Source organism: Coturnix japonica, chromosome 5 (assembly GCF_054131305.1).
Source record: "Coturnix japonica strain WE chromosome 5, WE-NBRP24, whole genome shotgun sequence".
NCBI classification, from domain to species: domain Eukaryota; kingdom Metazoa; phylum Chordata; class Aves; order Galliformes; family Phasianidae; genus Coturnix; species Coturnix japonica.
In genome coordinates this window covers 19,437,948-19,461,014 of record NC_140667.1, presented here as the reverse complement: position 1 = coordinate 19,461,014, position 23,067 = coordinate 19,437,948, and the positions used below count along the sequence as shown (strand labels likewise).

The following is a 23,067-nucleotide window of genomic DNA, read 5'->3' as shown; positions in this document are numbered from 1 at the left end:
GGGCGCCATTTTGTACGCGGGGTTCTCTCCTCTGCCCAGAACCAACTCAAGCCTTTGTCTTCAATGAGTTTTTATTACCGCACTTTGAACAGAACATTTCGCATGCCACGTGCTCCCACCACAAATGAAATGCGATTATCTCGTAAACAAAAATAAGGTAGTTCAGCCAAAAAACCGCTGCACGCATTCTCAGTTCCATGGCTCAGCTTCTTTCCTCACAGCTTCACAAAGGAAAGGCAAACTGAAGCACAGCGCTTCTAAATTGCCGCTGGTACCCGAGTTTCACATTGTATAACTCAAATAAAAAGAAAACTGAATATTGCTACTGGAGTCTTGTCACAGTTCAGCCCAGCCTGTTAAATGACTTCCAGCCTGTGTGCAGGTAAGAAGGGCATCACACCCACACTGTTACCAGCAACTTATTACATCCTTATTTATACAAACTTCCTATATGCATACAGGAACGTTTCTGAAGTTCAGTGAAAATGTGAAGCTGTAATTTCCATTTTACTTATAATGTTATTACTAGTTAAAGTGCGGACTATATTAATGTAAGCCCAAGTATCTATATCCCATAGCTCATCCAATAACTTAATAACAGATTGTTTCTCCCCCAGTTCGTTTTTCCAGATGAGAAGCATCTGATACCATTGCTCATCTATATCATTAGGCCAGTTATACTCAATTCTATCAATAACATTTTCCTCCAGATGAGTTCTCATAAGCTTCCTCCATTTTTTCACTGGTACTTCCTTTATAAAAGCCAAAAAGCAATCTCTCATTTCTGAGGAGAAAAAACAAAAACAAAAACATCCACAAAAGCATATTAGTTCTAAAGTATTATATTCTAATATATAAGCATAGGTTCTAACCTCTAGTGGGTTTAACCCCCACAACTAATATACACATTTCCAAATTACTTTTTAGCAAACACATGCACAGACTAAACAGTGGCAGCAAGATTAGGCTCGTTACCTAAGAAGCAGTAGGGCAAACAGGCTTCCTACTTATCTTAAGAAACTAAAGGTACCAGTCTGCACATCTTAAAAGCAGTCACCAGGCAAAATACTATTCACTAATGGAGGTATTAGGGAATGTTTCACTGACACGTTTTTGCTATCTCTTAACACATCAACTCAACTGTAGGCTTTAAACACCTCACTATACTGTCAGTATAGGCATGCCATGTTAGGACTAGCAGGAGCAAAGCCCATCACTTTGAAATCCAGCACATCAGCTTGCTGGTTACTTGTAGGGCTTTCACGCAGTCTCACATATAGCAGACGTTTGTCAGAACTCCTATTATGACATTCACCTCAGTCGTTAAGGCAGTCCCCACTGCTGTCACATAGACTTATTTAAAACATACCAATAAATTCTGTACTGCGCTTATTCTTAGAAGTATGATTGCATTAGACTCCCAGAAGATCTATGATTCAAAGTAATCTGCCACAGTGTTTATGACTTTACTTAAATGCAGTAATAATCCTGTTTCAGCATATCTTACATTCAAATGAAAGCCTTATAGCCGTAAGCTATATTAGTCTCCTAAAACTATTCCTTCAGTCTACACTAAAGTCAACAAGAAAAAGCAAATTCAAACTACTGACTGTTTGTAGAGTACTTACCTTTTTGAGTGAGATCTTTAACAACTATTTGATACTTTTGCACCTGTGATAAAAAAGTTGAAGCATTACTCTAGCATGTCAGAGCACTTAATTCACTTACAATTACTCCTAAGCTACTCAACAGATTACTTTCGGTGTATATGTGCCAATAAAAGAGCAGAGAGAGCTTCACAGCTCAGCTGAAAGAGTAAAGAGAACACCAGGCTGAAAGCAGCTATGCTACTTACTATCTAAGAAGAGAAGCACCAAGACAACATATTTGCTGTTATTGCAAAAGAATGGCACTTGTACAAACACTGAACAAGAAGGTGAGACCTACAGCAAATTAAAGGATGAACTGAAGTTTGCTTTCCCAAGATATCACTTCTCGTATTTTTTATTCTATCATTTAAGCAAAGGCTCCTCTTCCTTATAATACTGCTTGAAAAGAGCATCCATCAATCAGGGAAGGATGAAGAGCTCAATTCAAATTATACCCATATCAGAAAAATACATTATGAGATTATTTTTCCCTCACTTACCATACGGTATGATGGCATCCTAACGTCCCTTACTTTACACTGGGCATTTGATTGAAAAGTACAGTTTTTGATCCTCTTCCACCATTTTCGTGTTTGGCACCACAGCTTCTTCTGTGGGACGGTGCCTCTCTCATAAGACACAGCACCGTTTTCCTCTGGAGATATGTTTTTCCCTTCTGAATTATCATCATCATTCACTTGGCCCTCTGGGCTCTCACCAGAGTTTTCGCTATCTGGATGGGATTTATTATTTTCAATTATCTTCACTTCTGGTAAAAGTGTATTATCTTCATATACCTGTAAAGAAAAATAACTTATTTTAGAGGTTTCACAGATAGAGCTCCATGGACCATTTAGAGGAAGGAAACAGAATACTTGAATCAGAATACTAACATCAAAGAAAAAAATAGGAGAGGTGCTGATTAAGCAAAGTTTAAAAATATGCAAAAACCACAGCCTTTATAGACATATTTCCACCAGTCTTAGAGCCTAAACTCTTCACCTTGCTGGCTGTTCTGCTTCCTCTAGACTGCAGTAGCTCTCATTATATCTATCCATAACAACTGCATGGAACTTCACCTCCTTTTTTCACTAGCATCTATTAACGCTTGTTCCTTCTTGGGTATAGAAGAGGCATACCCCCCCCACACGCAGAAAGGAATTAAGTTGCCACAAGGCACCTGAACTGAAATGACCTATCAGCCTGCGAACAGGCTTTAAATGTATCACTGTATGAAGGTTGATGCTTTCAGAGCTTTACTGAGCTGACAGACCATTATCAGCTCTGTGCCAGTGTACTAGAATGTACTTGTTTTATGTTTGTTCTTTTAATAGTTTTTCCTCACATTCACACAATAGACTCAGTTCAAAGTAGTCACCAGAGCACACTGCATATCTTTAGCTAGGGGAATAAAGCAAGGGGGAAGTACCACTTTTAGTATTATCAATGCATTAAGTAAGCCTGCGACCACAGAGTTTACCTCAGGGTGACAGCGACCCACAGAGAGTAGGAGAAGCATGAAACAGACCAGTTTGCACAGAGCTTATCAGCTTGGGTGGAAAGCAAAAATTTTCAGGCAGCATTAATTTCTTTATTTGAAGTACAAAGTGAGGGCAAGTACTAATTTCTTCTACCATAAGACTTGACTCCAAGGTACAATTTCCCCATAAGCATCTGGACACTTTGTTTGCACAAGGTCAGTGGCCACATACACCAGCACACGTAGGCAGGGATGTGACAGGAACCACCCCATTCATCATATGTGTAATTTGGCTCTATGTTCGCTGAATCCAATTAGAGGGTGCAAATGAAATAAATAAGCTGCTTTCATATATATGGATAGATAGTTCTTAGGTCACCTAAAGACTTAAGTCTTACAGTGTGGTTGACTTACAGCTGCTGATCAGTTTTGGAAATAAGGTAGCAGCAATATACTTGCAATACATGTGTTTTGCAGTACTATAAGTTCCCTAACACTGTGGAAGGACAGTGTGCTGGTGCTTAAAGTATCTGGTCTGAGGAACATGCAACTCTCCAATTGTTTTCATTACAGCAGCAGTAAGTACATTCTTTAAGTACACAGATATTGCAACTCACACTTGTTACAGTTATTTTATAGGTAAGCATCACTGTACATAATTTGTGATTATAGTCTGCAATAGTTTTATTCAAAAAGAGTGATTATTTCTGCCTGTTCCTATACTCTGCACCAGCCTGACAAGGTGTTTTGCCATACTCCTTCATCAGCTCCTACGAATACATGAAGTGCTGTGAACCCGGCCAGGGTGCAGGAAGAAACAACCTGACAAAACCTATTGGACGATTCATATATTTGAGCCACTTATGGACCTTAAAAAAAAAAAAAAAAGAAGAGTTGAAGGTAATGTTTTGATGACCTTTGAATTCTGTCCCTTCAGTCTTCAAATATTGGTGACATATAAAATACTAGTTAAACATTTCAAGTAATTAGATGTAAATTAGACAAAAGCTCATGCACAAAGTGAGTGGTAGTCATATCAGGTAAAAGACAAGATAGATGCATGTACTTTTTTTTCTCCTGCTACGTATGCTATGAGATTAATGTGGATCTGGTTCTTAAATTCCAAAGACAAGTGTTTTAGGGCCTGGTGTTATGCATCATTAACTAATCTAGTGGGAAGTTCAAACTCCTTGATATCTTGCTGTGCAGTTAGGAGCGTAACTTCTAAAATAGAAATTTCTAAATAGAGAAGCTAATACTAGTAGTACTAATACTTAACTAGTCTTGCCTTATCTCACTAAATACAAGACCAGAAATCACGTAGTTCAGTTGGAAAAGGCCTACAGAGATCAAGTCCAATTGCCTGACTACTCTAGGGCTGACCAAAAGCATATTATTAAATAGCTTTGTTTTCTGACTGTGTAAAATTAATGTTCTAAAGCAGTCCTTCACTACAGGAGACTGGGGTGAAAACAGCTTTCTCAGTTAAATATGCATCAACAACAAGCCTTAATGTGGTAAAGCACTTTCAGGGATGTCATCCTGAACTAACATGCTCTGAGCTCTGAACTCCTTGATTTATGGGACAGCCTTGGATCAAAGCATTAGACTATAGGTCCTGCTCCGTAGCTTGCAGGAGACTCAGTTAATTTGTCTGCTGACCAAAAGGAATGATCTTATTATGTTCTAGCTTCCCTTGCATTTTGAGTATATCAGCATGCAGGAAAGAGATAGCTGCCATTTCTGGGGAATATAAGCATGAAGCAACAAATAACCAATTGAATCAAAGTGTCACTCAGCAACAGCCTGAAGTGAACACTTGTGCTTGCCTATTTCCCTCCTCCCTCCCCCCCCAACCCCAGTATCACAACATCTTGGACACAGGCTCTGTAATATTTCCAAGGCAAGTACCAGAAAGGCCAGCTTCAATGGAAGTGAATGCATGAAGCATGAATCAACCAGTTGCACCTCCCACCAAAGGAATACAGGGAGACAAATATCAGGAATTGTGTAACAAGCACAGTTAGTCATGCAAAGCTTTGATGGAACTTCATCTTTTATACACTTACCAGTCCTTTCTCTGCTTTGTCATATAAGGTAGCTGGAAAATAAAATTAACATATAAGAAACTTCTTGGAATTGCTTTAAATTATAGTTGAATTCATGCAGTAGTTATGTATAATAACTCTCTACATCAAGCCAAAGCTCCAGAACCAGTCATTGAGATTCTTTGAAATGACAGACTTCACATTGAGTACAAACCTGAGCTTCCACTAACAATGGAAACAGTGACAAGCAGTCCTGCTGCATGAGACAGGCCTCAAGATGCGGTTTGGACTTTAAGCCCCTCCTTCAAAACACACTCCCCACCCCCAAGACTATTCCTCTTAGGCATTTTCATGAGCTATTGCAATAGCTAAAGAAAAGTCAGAAATTGTTTCTACAGCAATAAATGCAGTAAACCATGGTTTGAATAAAGTTTGCTTTAAAACTTTCAAATCATTTCCAACATTACTCTCATTTAAGCAACTTGCAAAAAACCAACCAAAAAAAAAACCAAAAAACAACCACCACTTCAATATGCAGGAAAGGAAAAGTATTTCTCACACAAATGTATGAGTCTCTACTAAAAAAGATTAATTGACACTGGACTTACCAACATTTGTGCTAAGTTGTTGAAATGATTCAAGGGCAGAGAAATAAATAAAATCTAATGAATGGGAGTAATCAATGGCCTGATTAATTGCTACTTTTTGCACTCTACCTCTGAGTTCACCACGCAGATTTTTCTTCTGCCTCCATTAATACTACGCAAGTAGATGAGGAGCTCCCTTTACACACCCTATGCTAAACTTTGAGGCTAAGGCACCCGTTCAGTTAATGCCTATAAGTTTTATTTACTGCGTAAAAAAGGTCTTCATTTTACTCAAGCCAAACAAGCTTGAGCTTTGCTATTAAGTAGGCCCCATATGGTAATGTCAAGGACAGTTTTAGTGCACATTCTGCCTAATTCTGCAAAGTTATTGGATACTAATAAAGCAGAATTACCTTTATCACTCTTACACCTCCTTCTTGTGTAGAACACAAGCAAGACAGCAAAAACAATAGCAACCACAATTATCATAGTCGTCCAAGTAAGATATCTATTTCCTGCAAATGAAAATGAATGAAATTAGAGTTTGAAGCAGTTCACAGTTGAGATAGTCTTAAGTGTGAGCCTTCCTTGCTGCCCTACAGAACAACTAAGCTTCATATTCACATAATGACTCAGCTACGCTGTCAAGGAACAGGTGCTGGAAATTTCAGCTGACCTGAATCCAAGTACGGGTTTCCATGGTACATCATTATCCCTGCGCAGTGATGGGTTATGTACAGTGTCACCATACAAAACCCACTAGGCTTTCAGAAGAAAGAACATGCAAGAAATGAGAGGAAAAAAACCAACCAAACTAAAAAGATGACATTTAGGTGCTATACTTTCAATAGGCCCCATTCCTCTCCCCGTTCTCAAGAAAAGTCACACTATACACAGCTTCTCAGGCATGTTAAATATTACAGGTGTTTGTACCATCCACTCCTTTCAACAGCATCACCGCTGAAACTGCAAAAACCCTGAGAATACCTGTAGCTTTTCCACCAGTGTAACTATTCTGTTGCAGTGAAGTTTAAGCTATTTGCCTCTCCATTTGAGAGATCTGGCTCTATCAAATAACTCCCAGGCTAAAACACAGGAAGTCTTTAGCATGCTACAGTAGTTCAAGCTATTTTATTTAAGACTGCTTTTGTGTCATTATCTACAATTCACACACCCAATAGACAAGCCAAGTAGTATTTCTGTACCAGACCTTGATCAGGTAAGCCACATCCTAGGTCCGTTGTAGCATTGCAGATCTGCACAATTTGTTTCCCTTCTGGACACCTAAAGTCAGTGGCAATACAGAGGTTTATAAATGTTTACAGCTCTACCCACACCAGTTTGTTTTCTGCCAAAGCTTAGAAACATTAACAGAACTTGAACAGACAATATTAGAAATTCATCTTCTAGTTTTAAAAGATCCTACGCTGATTAAGTAAAAGCAAAACAGATAAAGCTTATGCATGTTGCCTCTAAGCTGAGAAAGAGATGTGTTATTCATTCACAGTCAGTTTCCTTCAACAGGAAGTTCCACCTCAGGTGGCTGCTACAAAACTTACTCAGTTGTCAATATGGGGGAAGCACTAACCTAGAACACTAACCTAGAGACACAAGAAGCACAAGCATACAGCCATATGCTACAATGCAAACAAAACCAAAATCTGCATGTTTGAGGTTTCAACCTCGTGTATTTTAACACCTAGAACTCAGATGCACGAACAGCACTAGGCTTCAAGGGAATTATTTACAGGTGAATAGCATGTGGTAGGCATGACACAGATTGGGCCACAGCTGTTAAGTCAACCAGAAAGACCATAGTTGCTTAAGTACCTTATTTAACTTACCTTTCACCGCATCTCTGACATATTTCACAGCCTTCAGCAGGGCAGAAATACCCCTTTTTGCACTGGCATTCTGTGTCACTGGTCACAGTACAGGTTCTCGAAGTTATTTGGTCTAAAAAACAGAAGTTGGAAAACAAAGTTGTGGCTCTGTACAACTGTGTCCAAGTTGTACAATGCTCATAAATGTGACTTATTTTTCCAACTTCAATATTCCCAACAACTCAAAGAGAAAAAAAAAAAAAAAAAGCAAAAAAAAAAGCAGAGGACCAGGCTTACTGCAAGGGGTAAGGGGCCTAAAGTTAAAGACTTCACTGAATGTTTGGTACCATCTTTGCACTGTCTGCACGGCAAACATTCTTCCAAGCCATTTGCGTGGGCAGTATAATCTTGTCCTTCAGTGCAAGAGTTACAGCTTCCCCTTTTACGTGGAGTATCGCAGTGTCGAGCAACGTAAGTACCTGTGGAAGAAGAGAAACACTGGCTGCAGCAGCACTCTAAGAACGTTACGACACAAAACCATTTTTAGTCAAAGTTTAACCCTCCCCTGCAAGCAAACAGCCCAATACAAGGGGCACTGTACGGTCAAGATGCACATTCACAGCAAAGGTAGCAGCCAGCCCAGCCAAGGAACAAGTATGATTTGTTACAGCAGGATCTAAATGTTGGCAGGATCTAAATGTTACAGGATCTAAATGTTGGCCATAAGATAGTGAAGCGGCACAGCATTGCTCACGTGGCAAGTGCCATCTTGCTGGAAGGGGCATGGCAGGCACGGGGAGATTTGCTTGTGCAACAAAAACAATCAATCCATGACACAGTCTCTTCCTTCGAAATTCCTTAAATTCGTCCGATAGCTCTGTGATACTATCCAAAGGTGGAGTACTTCTCTGCACGAGGCTGCGTCAACTGCACGACGATAAAAAAAAAAGGGAGAACAAAGGCAAAGGGAAGTTCTAGGCACGGAGCTATTCCCCTGGGCCAACTGTTAGAAACAAAGTCGCGATCCGCATCCTCAGAGCGGGCAGAGATTTTTCTGAACTGCTGCCAAGGCGCCTCACCCGGCCCTTATTGCGCAATTTGCCGCCGCGAAATGGAGACCAGCCCTGACAGCGCCACCGCAGCACCAGCTGGGCCCGCCATCCTCCCGACGGGACGCGGAATAGCCACACGGCCCCATCACGGAGGGGGAAACGGCCGCTGCCTTCCTGGAGCCTCACCTGCCGGGCACAGCTGGCAGCAAATGCCTTCATGTAAGTACTCCTCCTCTCCGCAGACCTCTGCGCCGCTTCCGGGCACTGTCGGCAGCGTAACCTACAGCAGAGACCAACAGGTGTTTTCAGGTGACTAATTCTGGATAGCGATCTCTGGAAGACGGTTCTGTAAGGGCTGGAAAACACGCTCACGGGAAGCCACAAAGGAAACCCAGACTAATTTCTGCTAAGTGCGATGCGCACAGCGGTAATTACGGTCACAAGGGATATGTTAGGGCAGCACCACGCTTTCAGCCGCAGCTGAAGTGCTGCAGGAAAGCTACTCCGCCCACCCCACCTCTGTTTCGCCGCTCATTCACCGGCAGCGAACTTCACAGGCTGAGTCCCGTGCCTCCTGCAAGGGATTCGTTTCACTTTCCCTCGCCACATTTACTATGCTAGTTTAACTCAGGTCTGCGTCTTCCGTGGGACAACCGGAGGGAGCGCCCGGTGAATTCCCAGATAGCATTTCTCACTGACTCCATAATCTTCAACAGAAAGCAAGTTAGTAAGACATTACGGAGAGTTACCGCAACCCCACGAACATTAACAGTAAGCTTCCGTTCTCCTAAAGAAGTCCGTGTGGCCGCGCAGCACCGCCCGCGGAGCAGCACGAGGAACGAAAGCAGCCGGGCGTGTGGGGCCGGGACCGGACAGACGGAGGGCGGGGACAGCGGTGAACTATGGCAGAAGAGGGATGGGACGGCCCCGGAGCGGCCGACTTAAAGCCGGGAGCGCTCCGCTCTCCCGCAACTACACCCTTCCGACTTCCTCCCCGCGGGACACCGAAAGCCTTTCCCGTAATTGCGGGCTTCACGAACCCCTCAATTTCATGATGAGATAATGGAATTCTATTAAAGAGTTCTCTCCTGCTTTGCTGCTTTCTTTCCTACGAGGAAAGAGCCGTAGACTCTTTTGCGCTACTCCAGACGTCCCGCGCCTCTACGGGCTCAGGAGAGCTTTGTTAGCACGACCCTAAATCCTGAAACGCAAACTAAAAGGGAAAGGGAGTTACTAAAGAACTTCTGTCGGAAGGAAAGGCGGAAACCTCCATGGGGCAGGTTGGGCCGGCTGACTCAGGCCGGCGCGAAGGAAGACTTTCTCCTCCTGGGACGACCCGGGGCGGCCAGGCATCAATCCCTCCCACCCCACTCTACCCCCGTCCGGTGACCCCGACACTCACCAGCAGCAACAACAGGAGCGGTCCCATCGCAGCGGCGCCCAACCCCGCCAGGTGCACCGCACTGCCCTCCGCTTGCGGCGCGACTCAAAGCCAAACCTCTGCGCCAGCCTTTTTATTCTGTCTCCGCCCCGCGGAACAGGAGGGGGCCGAGGCGGAGCAACTACGCAGCTGTACCGAAAGCGCGCTTCTGAGTCGGGGGAAAGTGCGTCTCATGTAGGCTTAAGTTCCAGTAGCTTCCTTTGCATTCAATTAGGACAGGAGGAAGCCGGTGACGTGTTGGGACATGGACCAGCTCTCGGCTTTCCGACCAAATCTGGCATACTGTTGCTAAAGGGCTGTTTTCTGCTGATCGTACAAAAGAGAGGCAAAGGCTGGAAGAATTGTTCAAAACCCATATAAACAGGTGCATAACTGGGCTTTCTTAATTGCCAAAAGGGTTCTCGACTTTTTTTACAACAGAGTGCTACTCCTAAATGAATAACAGCAGCCTTGATTTCCCCCAAGACAACTTTCCATCCTTCAGATGTGAATGACTGGCATGTAGGAACATTCACCTCCAGATGTTGAGATTGGATCAACATTAATAGCATAAGAACACATAGATCTTTCCTTTTGGGATTATTTTTCAATCCCTTGTGGCAGTGGCATTATAAGTCCGGAACTTCTCTGCTGATTCATAATTAGTTTATGTAGGTTAATAGTTTCTTTCATTGAAGTGCTCCTCTCATTGTAACATTTATTTTCTTTGACTGTAGTAACAAGTCCCAGCGAAATCCCTGTGGGTGCAGAATAGAACGGATCCAAAAGAACTTGGAACATTCATCTAATGATTTGTAAAGGCTTCCTGTTCAGTGCCTCTTTTCTTTGGTTCAGATTAGTTTGTGGGGTTGTTTTATTGTTTTTTTTGTTTTGTTTTTTTTCCATAGCCATTATTTCCTCAAACCCAGATTTGTATCTTTCTATCTACCTATAGTATTTATTGATTTGTTTATTATTTTGGTGCCAGACAAATATGAATATCCCCACAGAAGAGCAAAGGCTCCTCTCAGTGTCTTGGTCCCAAAGGGGAATGTGTCTGATGAGGAAGGCTGCGCTGACAGGCGATAGATGTGCTGAAGTATTCAAAGTACAATTAGGCAGGAAATTAGTGGGTATGTTTGCACAACTTTATGAGCAAACATTTCTAAGGCCCATAGGGGACCTTGCATTGCCAGAGACTGAACACTATTCCATAGGCACAGGCCAGAGGGCTGGGCTTCACTGAGATTTACGCTACATAGATCAGAATGTCTCAGAAAGGAGTGGCTCAGATGATGAACTCCAAAAGGAATCCAACCTGTGTTGAAAATGTTGATGTTCTTCAAGGATGAAGAATCCTTTGTTTCTCTGGAAACATTTTGTTACTCAATCTCATCAATTAAAATGTGTGATTTGTTTCATACTGGAATGTCAACATTTGGGTGGTGCCCCTTATCCTATCTGTTCATTCAGAGAGTTGTATCCACACTTCTTTCCATGCAGCTATATTTGTTATTATCAAGCCACCTCCTTAATACAAAGGTTTTCTAAGTCCAACGTAAGTCTGTATGTGTGTGACGGTGAAAATCATGGCATCTGCTTTTCTTTGTATTTTTAAGGAAGACACTATGGGACAGTTTGAACCAGATGGGTATCAAAATGCTACCGCTATTCCAAAGCACTGTGTACATCTGAGATTCACGCAGCCTCATTTCTATAGTTTCTCCTCTAAAAAGCATGACCTAAGAGCCATCTGCTGATAAGACACACAAATAATTTCTCAGTCAGACAGCTGTTGAAAGTTGTGTGTAATTTTATTTCAACATATCAAGCACAAACAGGTTTCCCCTACTTGGGGAATACGACGAGGAATGTAGTTAAAAATTTGGAAACATTTACATTGAAAGATAGCCCAGACTGGCACCACCACTAAGTATTTTAAGGCTGTATATATAGCAGTACTTACCACTTGGATCTACTTCAGGCCAGAAAAGAAAGGCTTAGTATTGTCTGCGGTCTACAGAAAATATTGCAAATCTTTTAAAAATGGTGTAAAATAGGAAGACTATTAACAGATTTGAACAAAGCAGTGGCAAAACCCTTCCTCCTTCCTGACCTTTCACAATAAAAGTGCCTACAACCAAACACATGTACACCCATTGCTCCCGTCTTTCTCACCTCTCCTGGGGCAGTGATTCTTCTCTACAATGCTTTCGTGTAATATTATAAAACAGCCGTATGGCAAATAATAATAATAATAGTAAGAGACCAGGTTTTATGAACAGACATGTCTGACAGGATGCTCCGTGAGCCTGGTCCAAAACACCAATCAGTTCTGGAGGTGAATCAGAAGCTTTCACTGAATACTTCCCATTTCCTGAAGAGGAATGGCACTCGGAAGTTGTGCATATTTACAACTACTGTGGAATGGAAAACAAAATATCCTGAGGTCCCGTTCTGCATGTGTGTGCTGACAAAACAAATTATGACCTAATATCCTGGGGGGTGGATTTTTTGGACCAAGTATGTTCCGTCCCATAATAAATGCAGCCAGACAGGCACCATGAACATCAGCTCTGTACAGCTCCCCGCCTATATTCCCTTCCTTGGAGAGCTGCAAACCAGGCTGGAGTGCCTTTTCTAAAACACTGCTGTGTTTTACCATTTTGGGGGTACTAATACCGATGGGTAATTAGTAACTGCATCAAAAAATGATGAAACATAGAAAACAAATTGCACAATTAAAGCTACATTTGGCTTCAGCATTAAGGCCCATACAGGTTAAGAGGTCCTTGAAGATGTACATGTAAAAGGCAAAAATGACATAATCTGCAGGAACAAAGTTCCTAGGTCTCTTTTCCACCTTGTTTTTCAACTTTCTTCCATCTCTGCTGCGTTGGTTCTAAAGTGCTTTGGTGCCTCACTGGACTCCACATGTGAGTGCCCCCCCTTCCTGCAGCCAGTAGTTGTTATTGCTGCCAAAGTGGTGCATTTATTTGAAGACATAATTGATGAATAGTTGACATGTAAGAAAGATGCAAAGGAGAAACCAACAGCGAGAGTCCAGCAGGAAGCTTCCAGAAGAGACCTTACTGGGGAAGGATTTTTTGTTCAGAACTTTGAGGTCTCTGGAAGGGAAAGAAATAATTTTTATTTGCTTGTTGGAAGGAATGAACACACACCCAGAGCCCCAGAACTTCCACACAGGCAGGGATCCCAGCACTTAAGAGGCACCCTAATGTGTACGATACTGTGTCCTACAGACTTTCTTCTCCCCCTCTTGACAGAAAGATAAGTACTTCCAGGTGCTGCTGGATCAAGTGAAGCATGCTGGCTGCCATGTGGAGGTATAATGGCACAAAACCCACAAATTCTCCTCCTCCCTCACTATTCACAAATCACAGACATAGGATGGCTTACATTGGTAGGGACCCTATAGATCACCCAGCCCCACCCCTAACCATGGGCTGCCCCCCCGCCAGCTCAGGCTGCCCAGAGCCCTATCCAGCCTGGCCTTGAGTATCTCCAGGGATGGGGCATTCACAGCTTCTCTGGGCAGCCTGTGCCAGTGCCTCACTACCTGCTGAGTAAATGATTTCCTCCTAATATCCCCCCAAAATCTCCTTTCTTAGTTTAAAACCATTCCTCCTTGTCCTATCACTATCAAATGGCATAAAAAATCAGCCAAGAATTAGCTCTGTACACTTCAAAGAGCAGCAAAGAAAAATTAAAATCATGTAAGTGGTTGCCTCAACATCCAGAAATGGTGAGTTTAAAATATGATCCTGCTCTACTGCTACCTCTGTAGAGCTGGATAATACTTCTCATGCGCTGAGGAATCAGCAGGGCTCCCAGGATTGGATATAAGTAACTAGTACCATACCTGCTTCATTCTGCCCTGCCCTGCCAGCAGTAGGTTAAGCAGTTCATACAAAAAGAGAGAATGTATTGCTTTTCACACCGTGGGGCTTGGTATTCATAGAACCATGTGCCCATGTCTCTGCAAATCAAACAAGTTGGGAACACACTCATTGGCGGACGAGATTTGTTCATGGTGGTTTATTTATAGCCAGGTCTCTATCTATCCCCTCCCTGCTTCTGCAGCAGTTCCACAGCTGGGAGTGCCAAGGGAAAACATATCCTGTAGCGATGCTGTTTGCTCCCATGAAGAGAGCCTTATGAAGAGATTACCATTTCAAGTTAGGGTTCATTTTGCCTTTCTGGTGTGCTAAAAGGCTACCTATTAAAGCAGTTGTTAGCTGCACCTGCAGCTGACAAGGACACTCCAAAGGCCACAGTGGAGGAGTTAAATGCCACAGATTACTTTTACCCCATTAAGGTAATTACTTTGGTGAGAGAAAATTATTACCTGCGTATATCCCGTTGGGCTCTCTGTAGAGATAAGACAGCTGAACGAATTTCCTTTAGGTGTTTCACTTCTTTCCCACACTGAGCGCACAGACTACCAACCCCTGTGGAAAAGTATTGAAAGACATTAATGGCGGTGGTGACAAAACAAACCAGGCTCACCTAGCAATCAGCTGACTGCAGTCAAATAATCACTGCCAAGAGGTATCCTTTCAGAAGGAAACATGGAGGAAAAGGGACAGATAATGGAATCGCCCCCCCTTGGTAGAGGTCTTGCAGCACTTGTCTGCGGCCCCTTCTCATTTCTCAAGAAACTCTTTTACAGCAGCTTCCACTGCTAAGAGGAGGGGAATGGAGGGCTTGCATCTGACCCCATCTCTGAAGGACTCAAGGTTATTTCCAACAGAGACTGAGAAAGGGGAACAAGAAATGAAACATGCTTCCTGTGTATTGGAATTTCAGTGTATTTTTCCAATGTTTGTCCCAGGAGCCGGGGAGCCCTTACTGGCATGGACAGCATAAAGCAGAAAGAAGAGTAGGCGTGCATAAGGAAAACACAAAAGCAGAACATTCTCTGTGTTTGCCTGTGGGCTATGGCTCTGCATTGTTAACCAGGCTGAGAAATGTTCAAGAGCTGGCTCAAGGAATAAGATACCAAAGGAAGAAGAACATGCAAGTTTGACCCACTGATACCTAGATACTTGCCATCATCATCTGACAGCTCTAGTACAGACTCTGGCGTTGAACAGCTGCTGTCTGTATTCTGGCTGTGATTGGATGGTTGATCACTGGTTTTACGGTGTCTGCCATCTTTGGTAGATCCCTGGATAAAACAGCAATTAAAAGAGACTCAGTCATGACCAAGTTGAACACTTTTCTGTTCGGTTCTAAACAGTATAACTCAAGGTGCTGAGGAATGTCTCTGAGACTGCCAAGTTTGATCGCTTTTTCAGCAGCTCCTGGTAGTTGGACTAATGTCAGCAAGTTGAAGGTATTACAAACATGCACCATGCAGAAGCACTTCCTCTAATGATGGAAGCCTTGATAAACCCATACAAACAATTCTTCTAGCCATAACTGACACAGTCTCATGGTGAATTTTGCTGAGATGCATACCCACCAACTAGATCCACAAGAGAAAGGATGAAAAGAAAAACTTAAAACCAAATTTCCCAGCAAGGATTTTTCAGGAATTGTCTGAAGGATTTAAAAACCACAGAACTTTTATGCTTGATTTCCTCAAGTAGATTGAAAGTTTCTCCATGTTTCTTGAATGGGTAAATTAAACCCACTGTTTCCTAGCACTTCTTGCTTGAGGGTCTGAAAAGCAATTATGAACCTTATGAACCTCAACTTTCCCACTGTTTCAGAGATGTTCCCATTTCAGGTATTATAAAATAAGAATGTATTTTCCAAATAAGATACAAGTTATTCAGTGTAACACAGGTAACATCTTGCTAGTCCAGCAGTTCAACATTTACAAAACATTTTATAACTCAATAATGTTACTTTCTTGAAGAAAGCAATAGTATCATCCTTATTTAATATAAATGGTGAACACATGTTTCTTGTCCTGTCTACGAGGATGTAAGTGATAAAGGCAAATGGCCAAGTCTAAAACTTTAATTGCAGGATCAGCTGTGCACTCCAGTACCTAAGTCATATCCTCACTGTGGGAAGTTCTCTGCTTTAGAAACACTGCATGGTGAAGCTCAGCTCAGTCACATGCAAAATCCAGCATAAGAGTTATTGTCAGTAATGGTATGTGGAAAAAAAATACCAGAAGAATCGTACCTAGTTAATGGCTGTGTAATACTGCGGGTCTAGAGTGGTAGGCTGTATCTGCACAAAACAAGCCTTTCAACCTATGCTGTGCTGATATGAAAATGCTGCAGAAAAGGGCTGGTTATCTAAACAATTAAAAAAATATTCCCCCAAACAGGTCTCTTACTTCGTGCAGCGTAATTTGACTGCTTGTGCATGTTGTTTTCCTTCTAGACGAATATCGTTCCACGGTCTTCAGTATCCCATTCTTCTCAAATTGGGCAATATCATTCGAAGCATTCCAAGGTCTTAAACTTTCAATACCAAAAGAAAGAACATCAGAAAAGCAAGAATACCCCAAGGAATATTAAGAGCAATGCACAAATTCCACATGCACTATGGAAGAAATTCATCCCTGACAATAACAAGAGTTGCAATAGATGCTGGGTGCAGAGTAATGGATCATTCTCTACAGGCACAGCTCCTAGCAATGAATGAGTCATCAGAGGCTTCACCCTTCATGGCACAGGAGGAGAGCACAATTATGAACTGCTCTTGCACAATGCAGAAAAACTTTTCTAAATGATTCCACACTTGATTGCAGCAATATATATTTCTGTCAATGGCGCAGAAGATTTTCCACTGCCAACCCACCGATTCCAGCTATTCCCAATTTGTATCAGAAATATGCATCCAACAGAGCTCAGAAAGAACAAAGCCCAGGCACAGTTTGGGGAATGGCAGGACTGAATTATAGCTCTGTAATCTCACTTGCAGCCCCAGGAACTCAAGCAAGGTCTGTTCATGACTCCCTGTCCCACCACCACTCACTCCTCGTATTTGTAACGCCATTCATTAGCCGTGGAATCATGCCAGAAGAGCACAGGTTTCCATTCCGTGCCATTCTCTCTTCGTTCCCGGGCAGCATTCCTCTGCTCCTCCTCCAGCACACATTTTTCCTGTGTTGCCTTGTGTTGATCACCGTTGTTTATTGCACTTGTAACATGCTGCCAAAGCCTACAAAAACACAAGGAAGCAAGTTAAACTGCCTTAAAAACAGCACTTCATTTTGACAGCTGGAAACCTAGAGGAGATACTTTTCTGGTTTATTGATCCTCCAGAGGAACTGTAATAGGACTGGCTTGTGAATTAAATGAACACTGTGAAAATAGCAATGATGAATACTGTATATAGTGATGGGGGAATTTTCCCTTAAATAATATCACTAGAAACCTTTGCATTAATATCTCTCTCCGAAACAAAGGCTTTATATTTAAAATTTGGAGGCAGTGGAAGATGAATTAATGTGCAAGGTTTGCTGCTGCACATGCAATGTTGTATTTCAATACAGGAATAGCAGGCAGATTTGTCAGAAGCTGATTTGAGAAGGAATGGACAAGTGCTTATGCCTACAAATTAAAGGCATGAACACAGACTTTCACTCAGACTTCTGTTTTGCTGCTAGAAATTAAGTGTTCTGTCACATTATGTCTCAGTGAGCCTCTGTCTTGAGGAGGGGATCTAGAGAAAATCATTACCACCTTTTCACTATAGCCAACATGTGATAGTCCTCTCTACAGTTTCTCTAACCTTCATTAAACACTCTAGTCTTCATTTAAGGTTGGAGATACTTCTGACATCACCTTAGTTCTCCCAGAACAGTACTGGACGATTTACTGATTAGAATAGGGATAAGAGACCCAGGCGGTTCCAACTGTTCCACCAGTCCTATCTTTAGAAGTTGAATGCACTGCTGCATTTAATTTGGAGCTTGCCATGAGGCAATTTAAAAGGGATACTGATTATTTCATTGGATTTCTATCACAGTATTCTAACACAACACTTCAAAAGTAAGCAGCCACTTAGAGGATCAACTGAAAGCAGTGGGACACTTTCTTGCCTTGGCACATCATTCCAAATTTCTTGTGTATGAATCTTGTCTCACAGAAATAAAGGAAGGAAACTCAATTTAAACTCAAAGTGATGAAGGTGGGGGTGGGAAGAACAAAAATAGTGATTTGAGAAAATAATGTGGTGGCATAAAACCAGCTTTCAGAAATGCAACATTTTAAGGAGTAGGTTCTTACACTGAAGAACTTCAGAAGGACACAAAATCATTGGTTTTTTTTTCCCCCACAACTGAGATTTCTGTTCTAAAAGAATCCTCTTCAGAAATTTAACACCAGATGTGCTCCAGTCAGCACTGCAACAATGGCACTTGCCCTAGTGCAAATTACAAACACTGACCTTATTGCCCACAATGCTCTCTGCTGTACAAATGAAACTAAATGCACATGTGTGTTTACTTGCACTTGGTCTCATTTTTTAACATGAAAAGGGAAATCATCTTAATGTGATGTGATGCAACACAGAAATTAGAAGTCCACAGGCAAGGGGCCAATCTGCTGCAGAGCCAGGCAGCAAACTGCGTGTGCTGGACTGGGGTATGAGATGGAAGAGCTAGCTGGTTTGAATGCAGTGCCACATGATGTCAATTTATCTGTTCTTCCCCAGGAACTAGCTCAGGGATGCTCTGCAACCTGCTGCATCAGGTAGTTATTTCTTCCACATCCTAAGCCATATGCCAAGACTACAATCTAAGGTAACCTAGATTACCTTAAAACATAGGTACAGAATTTATATGAAATTTCAGCTGAGATAATGAGACACGGCTAAATATCCCTTTATTTTCATACTCTCATAAGATCCCATTCTGTGGTTCAAACTACTGCTTATTCCAGGACTTTCTACATGATTCCAGCAATTACTTTAAGAGTGTGTGATTGAAACAACTCTTCCTAACAAGAGAACTGATCTCATGTTGACAAATTGCCCTTTCACATTATGTTCCATCAGTTGTAAGAGACTCCAGGAAGAGTTATTAATTTAGCAGACAGAATATAGGTTTCACCATTTCTGGGTTCAGTTTCCTGGTTATTTCAGAGATATACTTCACAGAAATACTTCAGAATTAATAGACTGGAGCAAAGCAGGTAAATGGGCGGTAATACATGCAGGCAAAGCTAAGTTTCTGTATTGTCAGGATTGCACTGAGGAATCAGAGCCTTTGTAGTCCCTGTTGAGTCCCTCTGCTATCAGAGGAAGTGGCAGTGAGACATTCCCAGGGCTTCTTACCTTTCTGAGTCAAGGTCAGTCTGCTCCTCAAATAGCACAATATGGCGCTTCAGTCTCTGTTTTCGTACTTCACTAGTTGGGTTCCAGAACATTTCCACATTCCCATTTTTCGGCTCACGTATATTTACCTCCCCATCCTGAGAAGAAAAAAGAAGTGAAAATGTTAATGACAGTCAGAAATACAAGACAGAAAATAATAATGTCAAATGGAAGTAGCTTCTTCTGCCATACCCTGAAGCGCAAATTCTAGGACAGTCTCAGGTCCCCAAGAACCCCCCAGCCATGTGTGGGAGGAGGCAGGCACTATCAAATATTGCTATGAGCACCTGTAGGTAACACATGCAAACCCTCATCTGCTACTTTGACTCTCATGTGATTGGCTTCCCTTCTTTATCCAAGAGTGTTTTCAAGGCCTGAAGCAAATAACTGTTTTTCAGCTGAGAGGGTCTCTATCAGGAAACTGAACAATGTCAGAGAAAAGCCTGCAGAACTTAGGAGAGCAGATCAACATTTTCATCAGGGAAGAAGCAGAACAAACAACGTCCGTACTGCTGCGCAGCAGCTACCCTTATTCACAGCATGCAGCTCCACATTGTGGCTTATGGAGACACACTTTCAAAGCTATTTTATTTCTTCCATGTGTCATTCTAATCTTGTGCACCATAAGCAACTAGCACAAAGAGAAAGAGGGGAGTAAATTATTTTCTCACTGATAAAATAAACACAGAAGGCAGGAAGCTGAGCAGCGCACAACCCTGTGGCTTGGTGCCTCAGGGGAGCCACTGAATTACATGCTTTTGTGGATGGTGTTCATAGGAACCACTGATGGCGATGTATTCCACAGTCCAGCAGAACTCACAATTGCCAAATCTCATCTGGCAAGAAAGGTAGCTCAGAATGGAAAAGCTACCAAGACACACAAAGCCAAAATCCTCGTGTACATACTAAAAGGATGGAACTCCCTAATTTCAAAATAGTCATCAGATTTTATGCAAAAAGGGGGATTGCTGGGGGAAAGGAGGCCAGCTGTGATTCTAGAAAACTATTCCACCAATGGCTGCACTGAGGTCCTGACCGTAAAAAAGGCCTTACCCAGGCACATTTCACTTCAACTATTTAAAATGTTTATTTTAGAGTGAGATAAATCTTGTCTCAGAAGTAGCAATTTCTAAGGACTGGAAAAGGATCATAGGTCAGCTATCATGAAAATGTAGGTGCCTAAATGTAGCTAAAATAAATATAGAAGTAAACCCAAAGCCAGGGCTCACCACTTCTGTCTCAGTTGCCAGGAGATCCCAACTGAAGCTTCCATCTACATGCTACACCATGCAATATTATTACTGCTGGACTTTGGATTAAAGGATGCCTTTGAGTGATGTACTTGTGGATGCCAGATGTGCAAAGATGCTGGCTGGTTTGCTGGTTGGAACCATGCATATACAGATAGATGCTTTTAAATCTGTTTTGGTCCTTTATCTCATTAACAGAGAAATAAGAGTCTTATACCGTAAAGACTTGTTGTGAAAATAAATAATTTTAAAACCTCTGAAAATCTTGACACTGCTGTAGCTAGGAAGTACTGAACGTAAGGCAAAAAGAAGCCTCATGGTTTTCACAGTCACCTGAAAAGAAGCCAGAAATCTCCCTTCTTTTGTGTACTGCCATCAGGGCCTGTCCTAAGCCTGGAACCTTAAATACAGAACTGATAAATTCAATGGAAATGCTTCCCACAGGGCTCAGCTTTGGCCCAGGCTCTGGAAGCTCAAATGCTACCTCCACTGCAGGTGAATGGGACTATGGAAGCATAAATGACCTCAGGAGGTGTGGACTAGAAAGCTTGGCATGCCTGTACTCCCTGGGGATGGTGTGGGAGGCAGGATACAGTCCTCCACAGGCTCTGCTCTGAGGCAGGGAGCCTGCTAAGGGCTGCCAGCCCTCCCACACACCCTGTTGCCACATGCATTTAAACTGTCAGAAACTTTGATTATCTGTGTTACCCAGTGTCCTTCGAGAGTTGCTAACACTTCTTCTCCTGATTTAATCGTCCCAGCGATTTGATTAATGCTTCCACTGCCACCAAAGAAGGGCTGTCAGGGGAGAAAAGAAAAAATACCATCAGTCTAGTGAGAATGGGAAGGGAGGCAAAGACAGTTATTCAGTGGTGGGGAAGGAAAAGTGCATCCTACAGAAAAGCAGAATTAATTCTAATATGGATTTTGACAATCTAGCACTGCACCCTTCTTCTGTCTTTTTTTGTCTGTGTAACCAAAATCACTGTGTGAGCTGCAGGAAGGAAGATAACTTTCTAGTACACGAACATTTAGCAGTGCAAGGCTTCATTACAAGTAGGTTTATGTCAACTACATTTCAGGATGTAGGTATACAGCCAAGTTGTTCCCATTATCCAGAATCATAATAGAATTTTTTACTTGCAGAAAAGGAGCAGCAGGAGTGACTTTTCCTGCTTATGGGAAAGCAACAGCAGCAGGCAAGTACAGGCTGCCAATTGTCTCATTTGTGTTAAGTCTCTTGTGTTAAGGAGCTCAGCAGCAGCAAACAAAATAAATAAATAAATAAATAAAACACAACAACAACAAAAAGGGTATTTCCAGAGTCAAGGAAAAGATTCTCAGAACAATGGAAAATTCCCCTCACCTCCTGCCTGCCAAAAAAAGGAAACCGCAGTCATCATGTGACCGGTTCCTCCATTCTTGCCACCCACCTCAGGCATTTTATCTGCTATGTTCAATAATGCTTTTGCATAATTTTGTATGCTCCCCCCAGAAATCCCCACCTCCCCAAATTTCCCACGTTTATGTCAACTACTGCTGCAAGTATAAAGTCCTGCAGGCTCCTAGTTTGCCATGTTTCATTATATGCACAGGCAAGAAATAGCTGGAACAGAAGAAAAACAGATGCTTCTTTGAAAGTAAGTTAGCTATCCAAGAAAAGATGTCAGAACTTTCTCAACCAATTTTTAACACCATGTCATGGTTTTGTAATTTTTCTATCGGTATTCCACATCATAACATCATGTGGAGCACAGAGAAGAAGAACTACATGTCCCAGAGGACCTCACGATCGGAGAGGGAAACACATCATGGAGGTGATACTGGCTCTTTCTCTCTCTCACTGCCTGGCAGCGAGGGTGGGTGTGCTTCCAAGCTGTGTTGCCTTCAGTTTCAAAGTAGGCTTCTTGGTCTTTGGAAACCTCTCTCTTTCTCTTTTATTTTACTTGATTTATTAGCCTCAATTTCAATTAGATTGTAATTAGTAAAATAAGTTTTCCTCCTTAGATTGTTTCCTCTTCTCTGTTTGTTTCCTTGCGCCCAGCTCCCATCTCCCTACCCCTTTCCCTTTTTCCCTTCCCATTTATTGGGGATCGGGGAGCCCACGGGCCTACTGCCCCCCCTGTCACGGACCTAGATTGATCCAGATAACACCGTGACACACCAGTAACTAAAGAAATACCTAAACATGTCTCCATTTTATCTGCATATGATAGATTGCTTTCTAGGGGAGAGAACTGCTACATGAATAATTCAGCACAAGGCAACAACAGTTCAGCTTCAGCATGACAGCCACTCAAAATCAGATGCCTAAAATGGGCTCTTCCCCTGTCATCAAGGCAAGTTTCTGTAGCCTCGTACATTTAATTTTAACACCTGCTAGGTACGATTATGTATGTGACAGTTATTGGAGAGTTAGACTGAAGATCCATATCCTGACTTGCCTCAAAAG

At 42.2% G+C, this 23,067-nt stretch overlaps 2 protein-coding genes across 28 annotated transcripts in view; both read right to left on the bottom strand.

Moving 5' to 3' along the window:
- Positions 1 to 53: 53 nt before the first annotated feature.
- Positions 54 to 10,127, bottom strand: LOC107314696 (tumor necrosis factor receptor superfamily member 26-like). Of its 9 annotated transcripts, none has more exons than XM_015864203.2 (11): positions 10,042 to 10,127; positions 8,826 to 8,919; positions 8,342 to 8,514; positions 7,935 to 8,066; positions 7,609 to 7,720; positions 6,975 to 7,048; positions 6,178 to 6,279; positions 5,199 to 5,230; positions 2,150 to 2,446; positions 1,629 to 1,671; positions 54 to 784 (listed from the first exon to the last, which is right to left on the bottom strand). In XM_015864203.2, the coding sequence occupies exons 3-11, from the start codon at positions 8,370 to 8,372 to the stop codon at positions 477 to 479; spliced, it is 1,131 nt and encodes a 376-aa protein (XP_015719689.1). In that variant the 5' UTR covers positions 8,373 to 8,514; positions 8,826 to 8,919; positions 10,042 to 10,127; the 3' UTR covers positions 54 to 476. The 9 variants fall into 9 exon arrangements, 8 of the variants coding, with proteins under 8 accessions (XP_015719689.1, XP_085404804.1, XP_085404805.1 ...); XM_085548678.1 differs by lacking the exon at positions 10,042 to 10,127 and adding an exon at positions 9,389 to 9,479; XM_085548679.1 differs by lacking the exon at positions 8,342 to 8,514 and having other exon boundaries at positions 7,885 to 8,066.
- Positions 10,128 to 11,854: 1,727 nt separating this feature from the next.
- The window catches only part of OSBPL5 (oxysterol binding protein like 5), a 149,562-nt gene continuing 138,349 nt past the window's right edge, over positions 11,855 to 23,067 (bottom strand). For 10 of the 19 annotated variants that reach the window (XM_085548653.1, XM_085548658.1, XM_085548659.1 and 7 more), the window contains 7 exons: positions 21,324 to 21,413; positions 19,327 to 19,463; positions 17,023 to 17,208; positions 16,379 to 16,505; positions 15,133 to 15,250; positions 14,429 to 14,531; positions 11,855 to 13,187 (listed from right to left, as the gene is read on the bottom strand). In XM_085548653.1, coding sequence (XP_085404779.1) covers positions 13,052 to 13,187; positions 14,429 to 14,531; positions 15,133 to 15,250; positions 16,379 to 16,505; positions 17,023 to 17,208; positions 19,327 to 19,463; positions 21,324 to 21,413 — 897 coding nt within the window. In that variant the 3' untranslated portion in view covers positions 11,855 to 13,051. Of the gene's footprint in view, positions 13,188 to 14,428; positions 14,532 to 15,120; positions 15,251 to 16,378; positions 16,506 to 17,022; positions 17,209 to 19,326; positions 19,464 to 21,323; positions 21,414 to 23,067 lie in introns of all 19 variants that reach the window. The other 9 variants (XM_015864185.2, XM_015864189.3, XM_085548655.1 and 6 more) reach the window with 1 other exon arrangement.

Coding starts and splice junctions, on each gene's coding strand:
- LOC107314696 (XM_015864202.2), bottom strand. CDS start 10,068: ATGGGACCGCTCCTGTTGTTGCTGCTG. Junction 8,920..10,041: donor CGCTCCTGTTGTTGCTGCTG/GTGAGTGTCGGG, acceptor TCTCTGCTGTAG/GTTACGCTGCCGACAGTGCC. Junction 2,447..5,198: donor ACAAAGCAGAGAAAGGACTG/GTAAGTGTATAA, acceptor TTTTCTTTACAG/GTATATGAAGATAATACACT.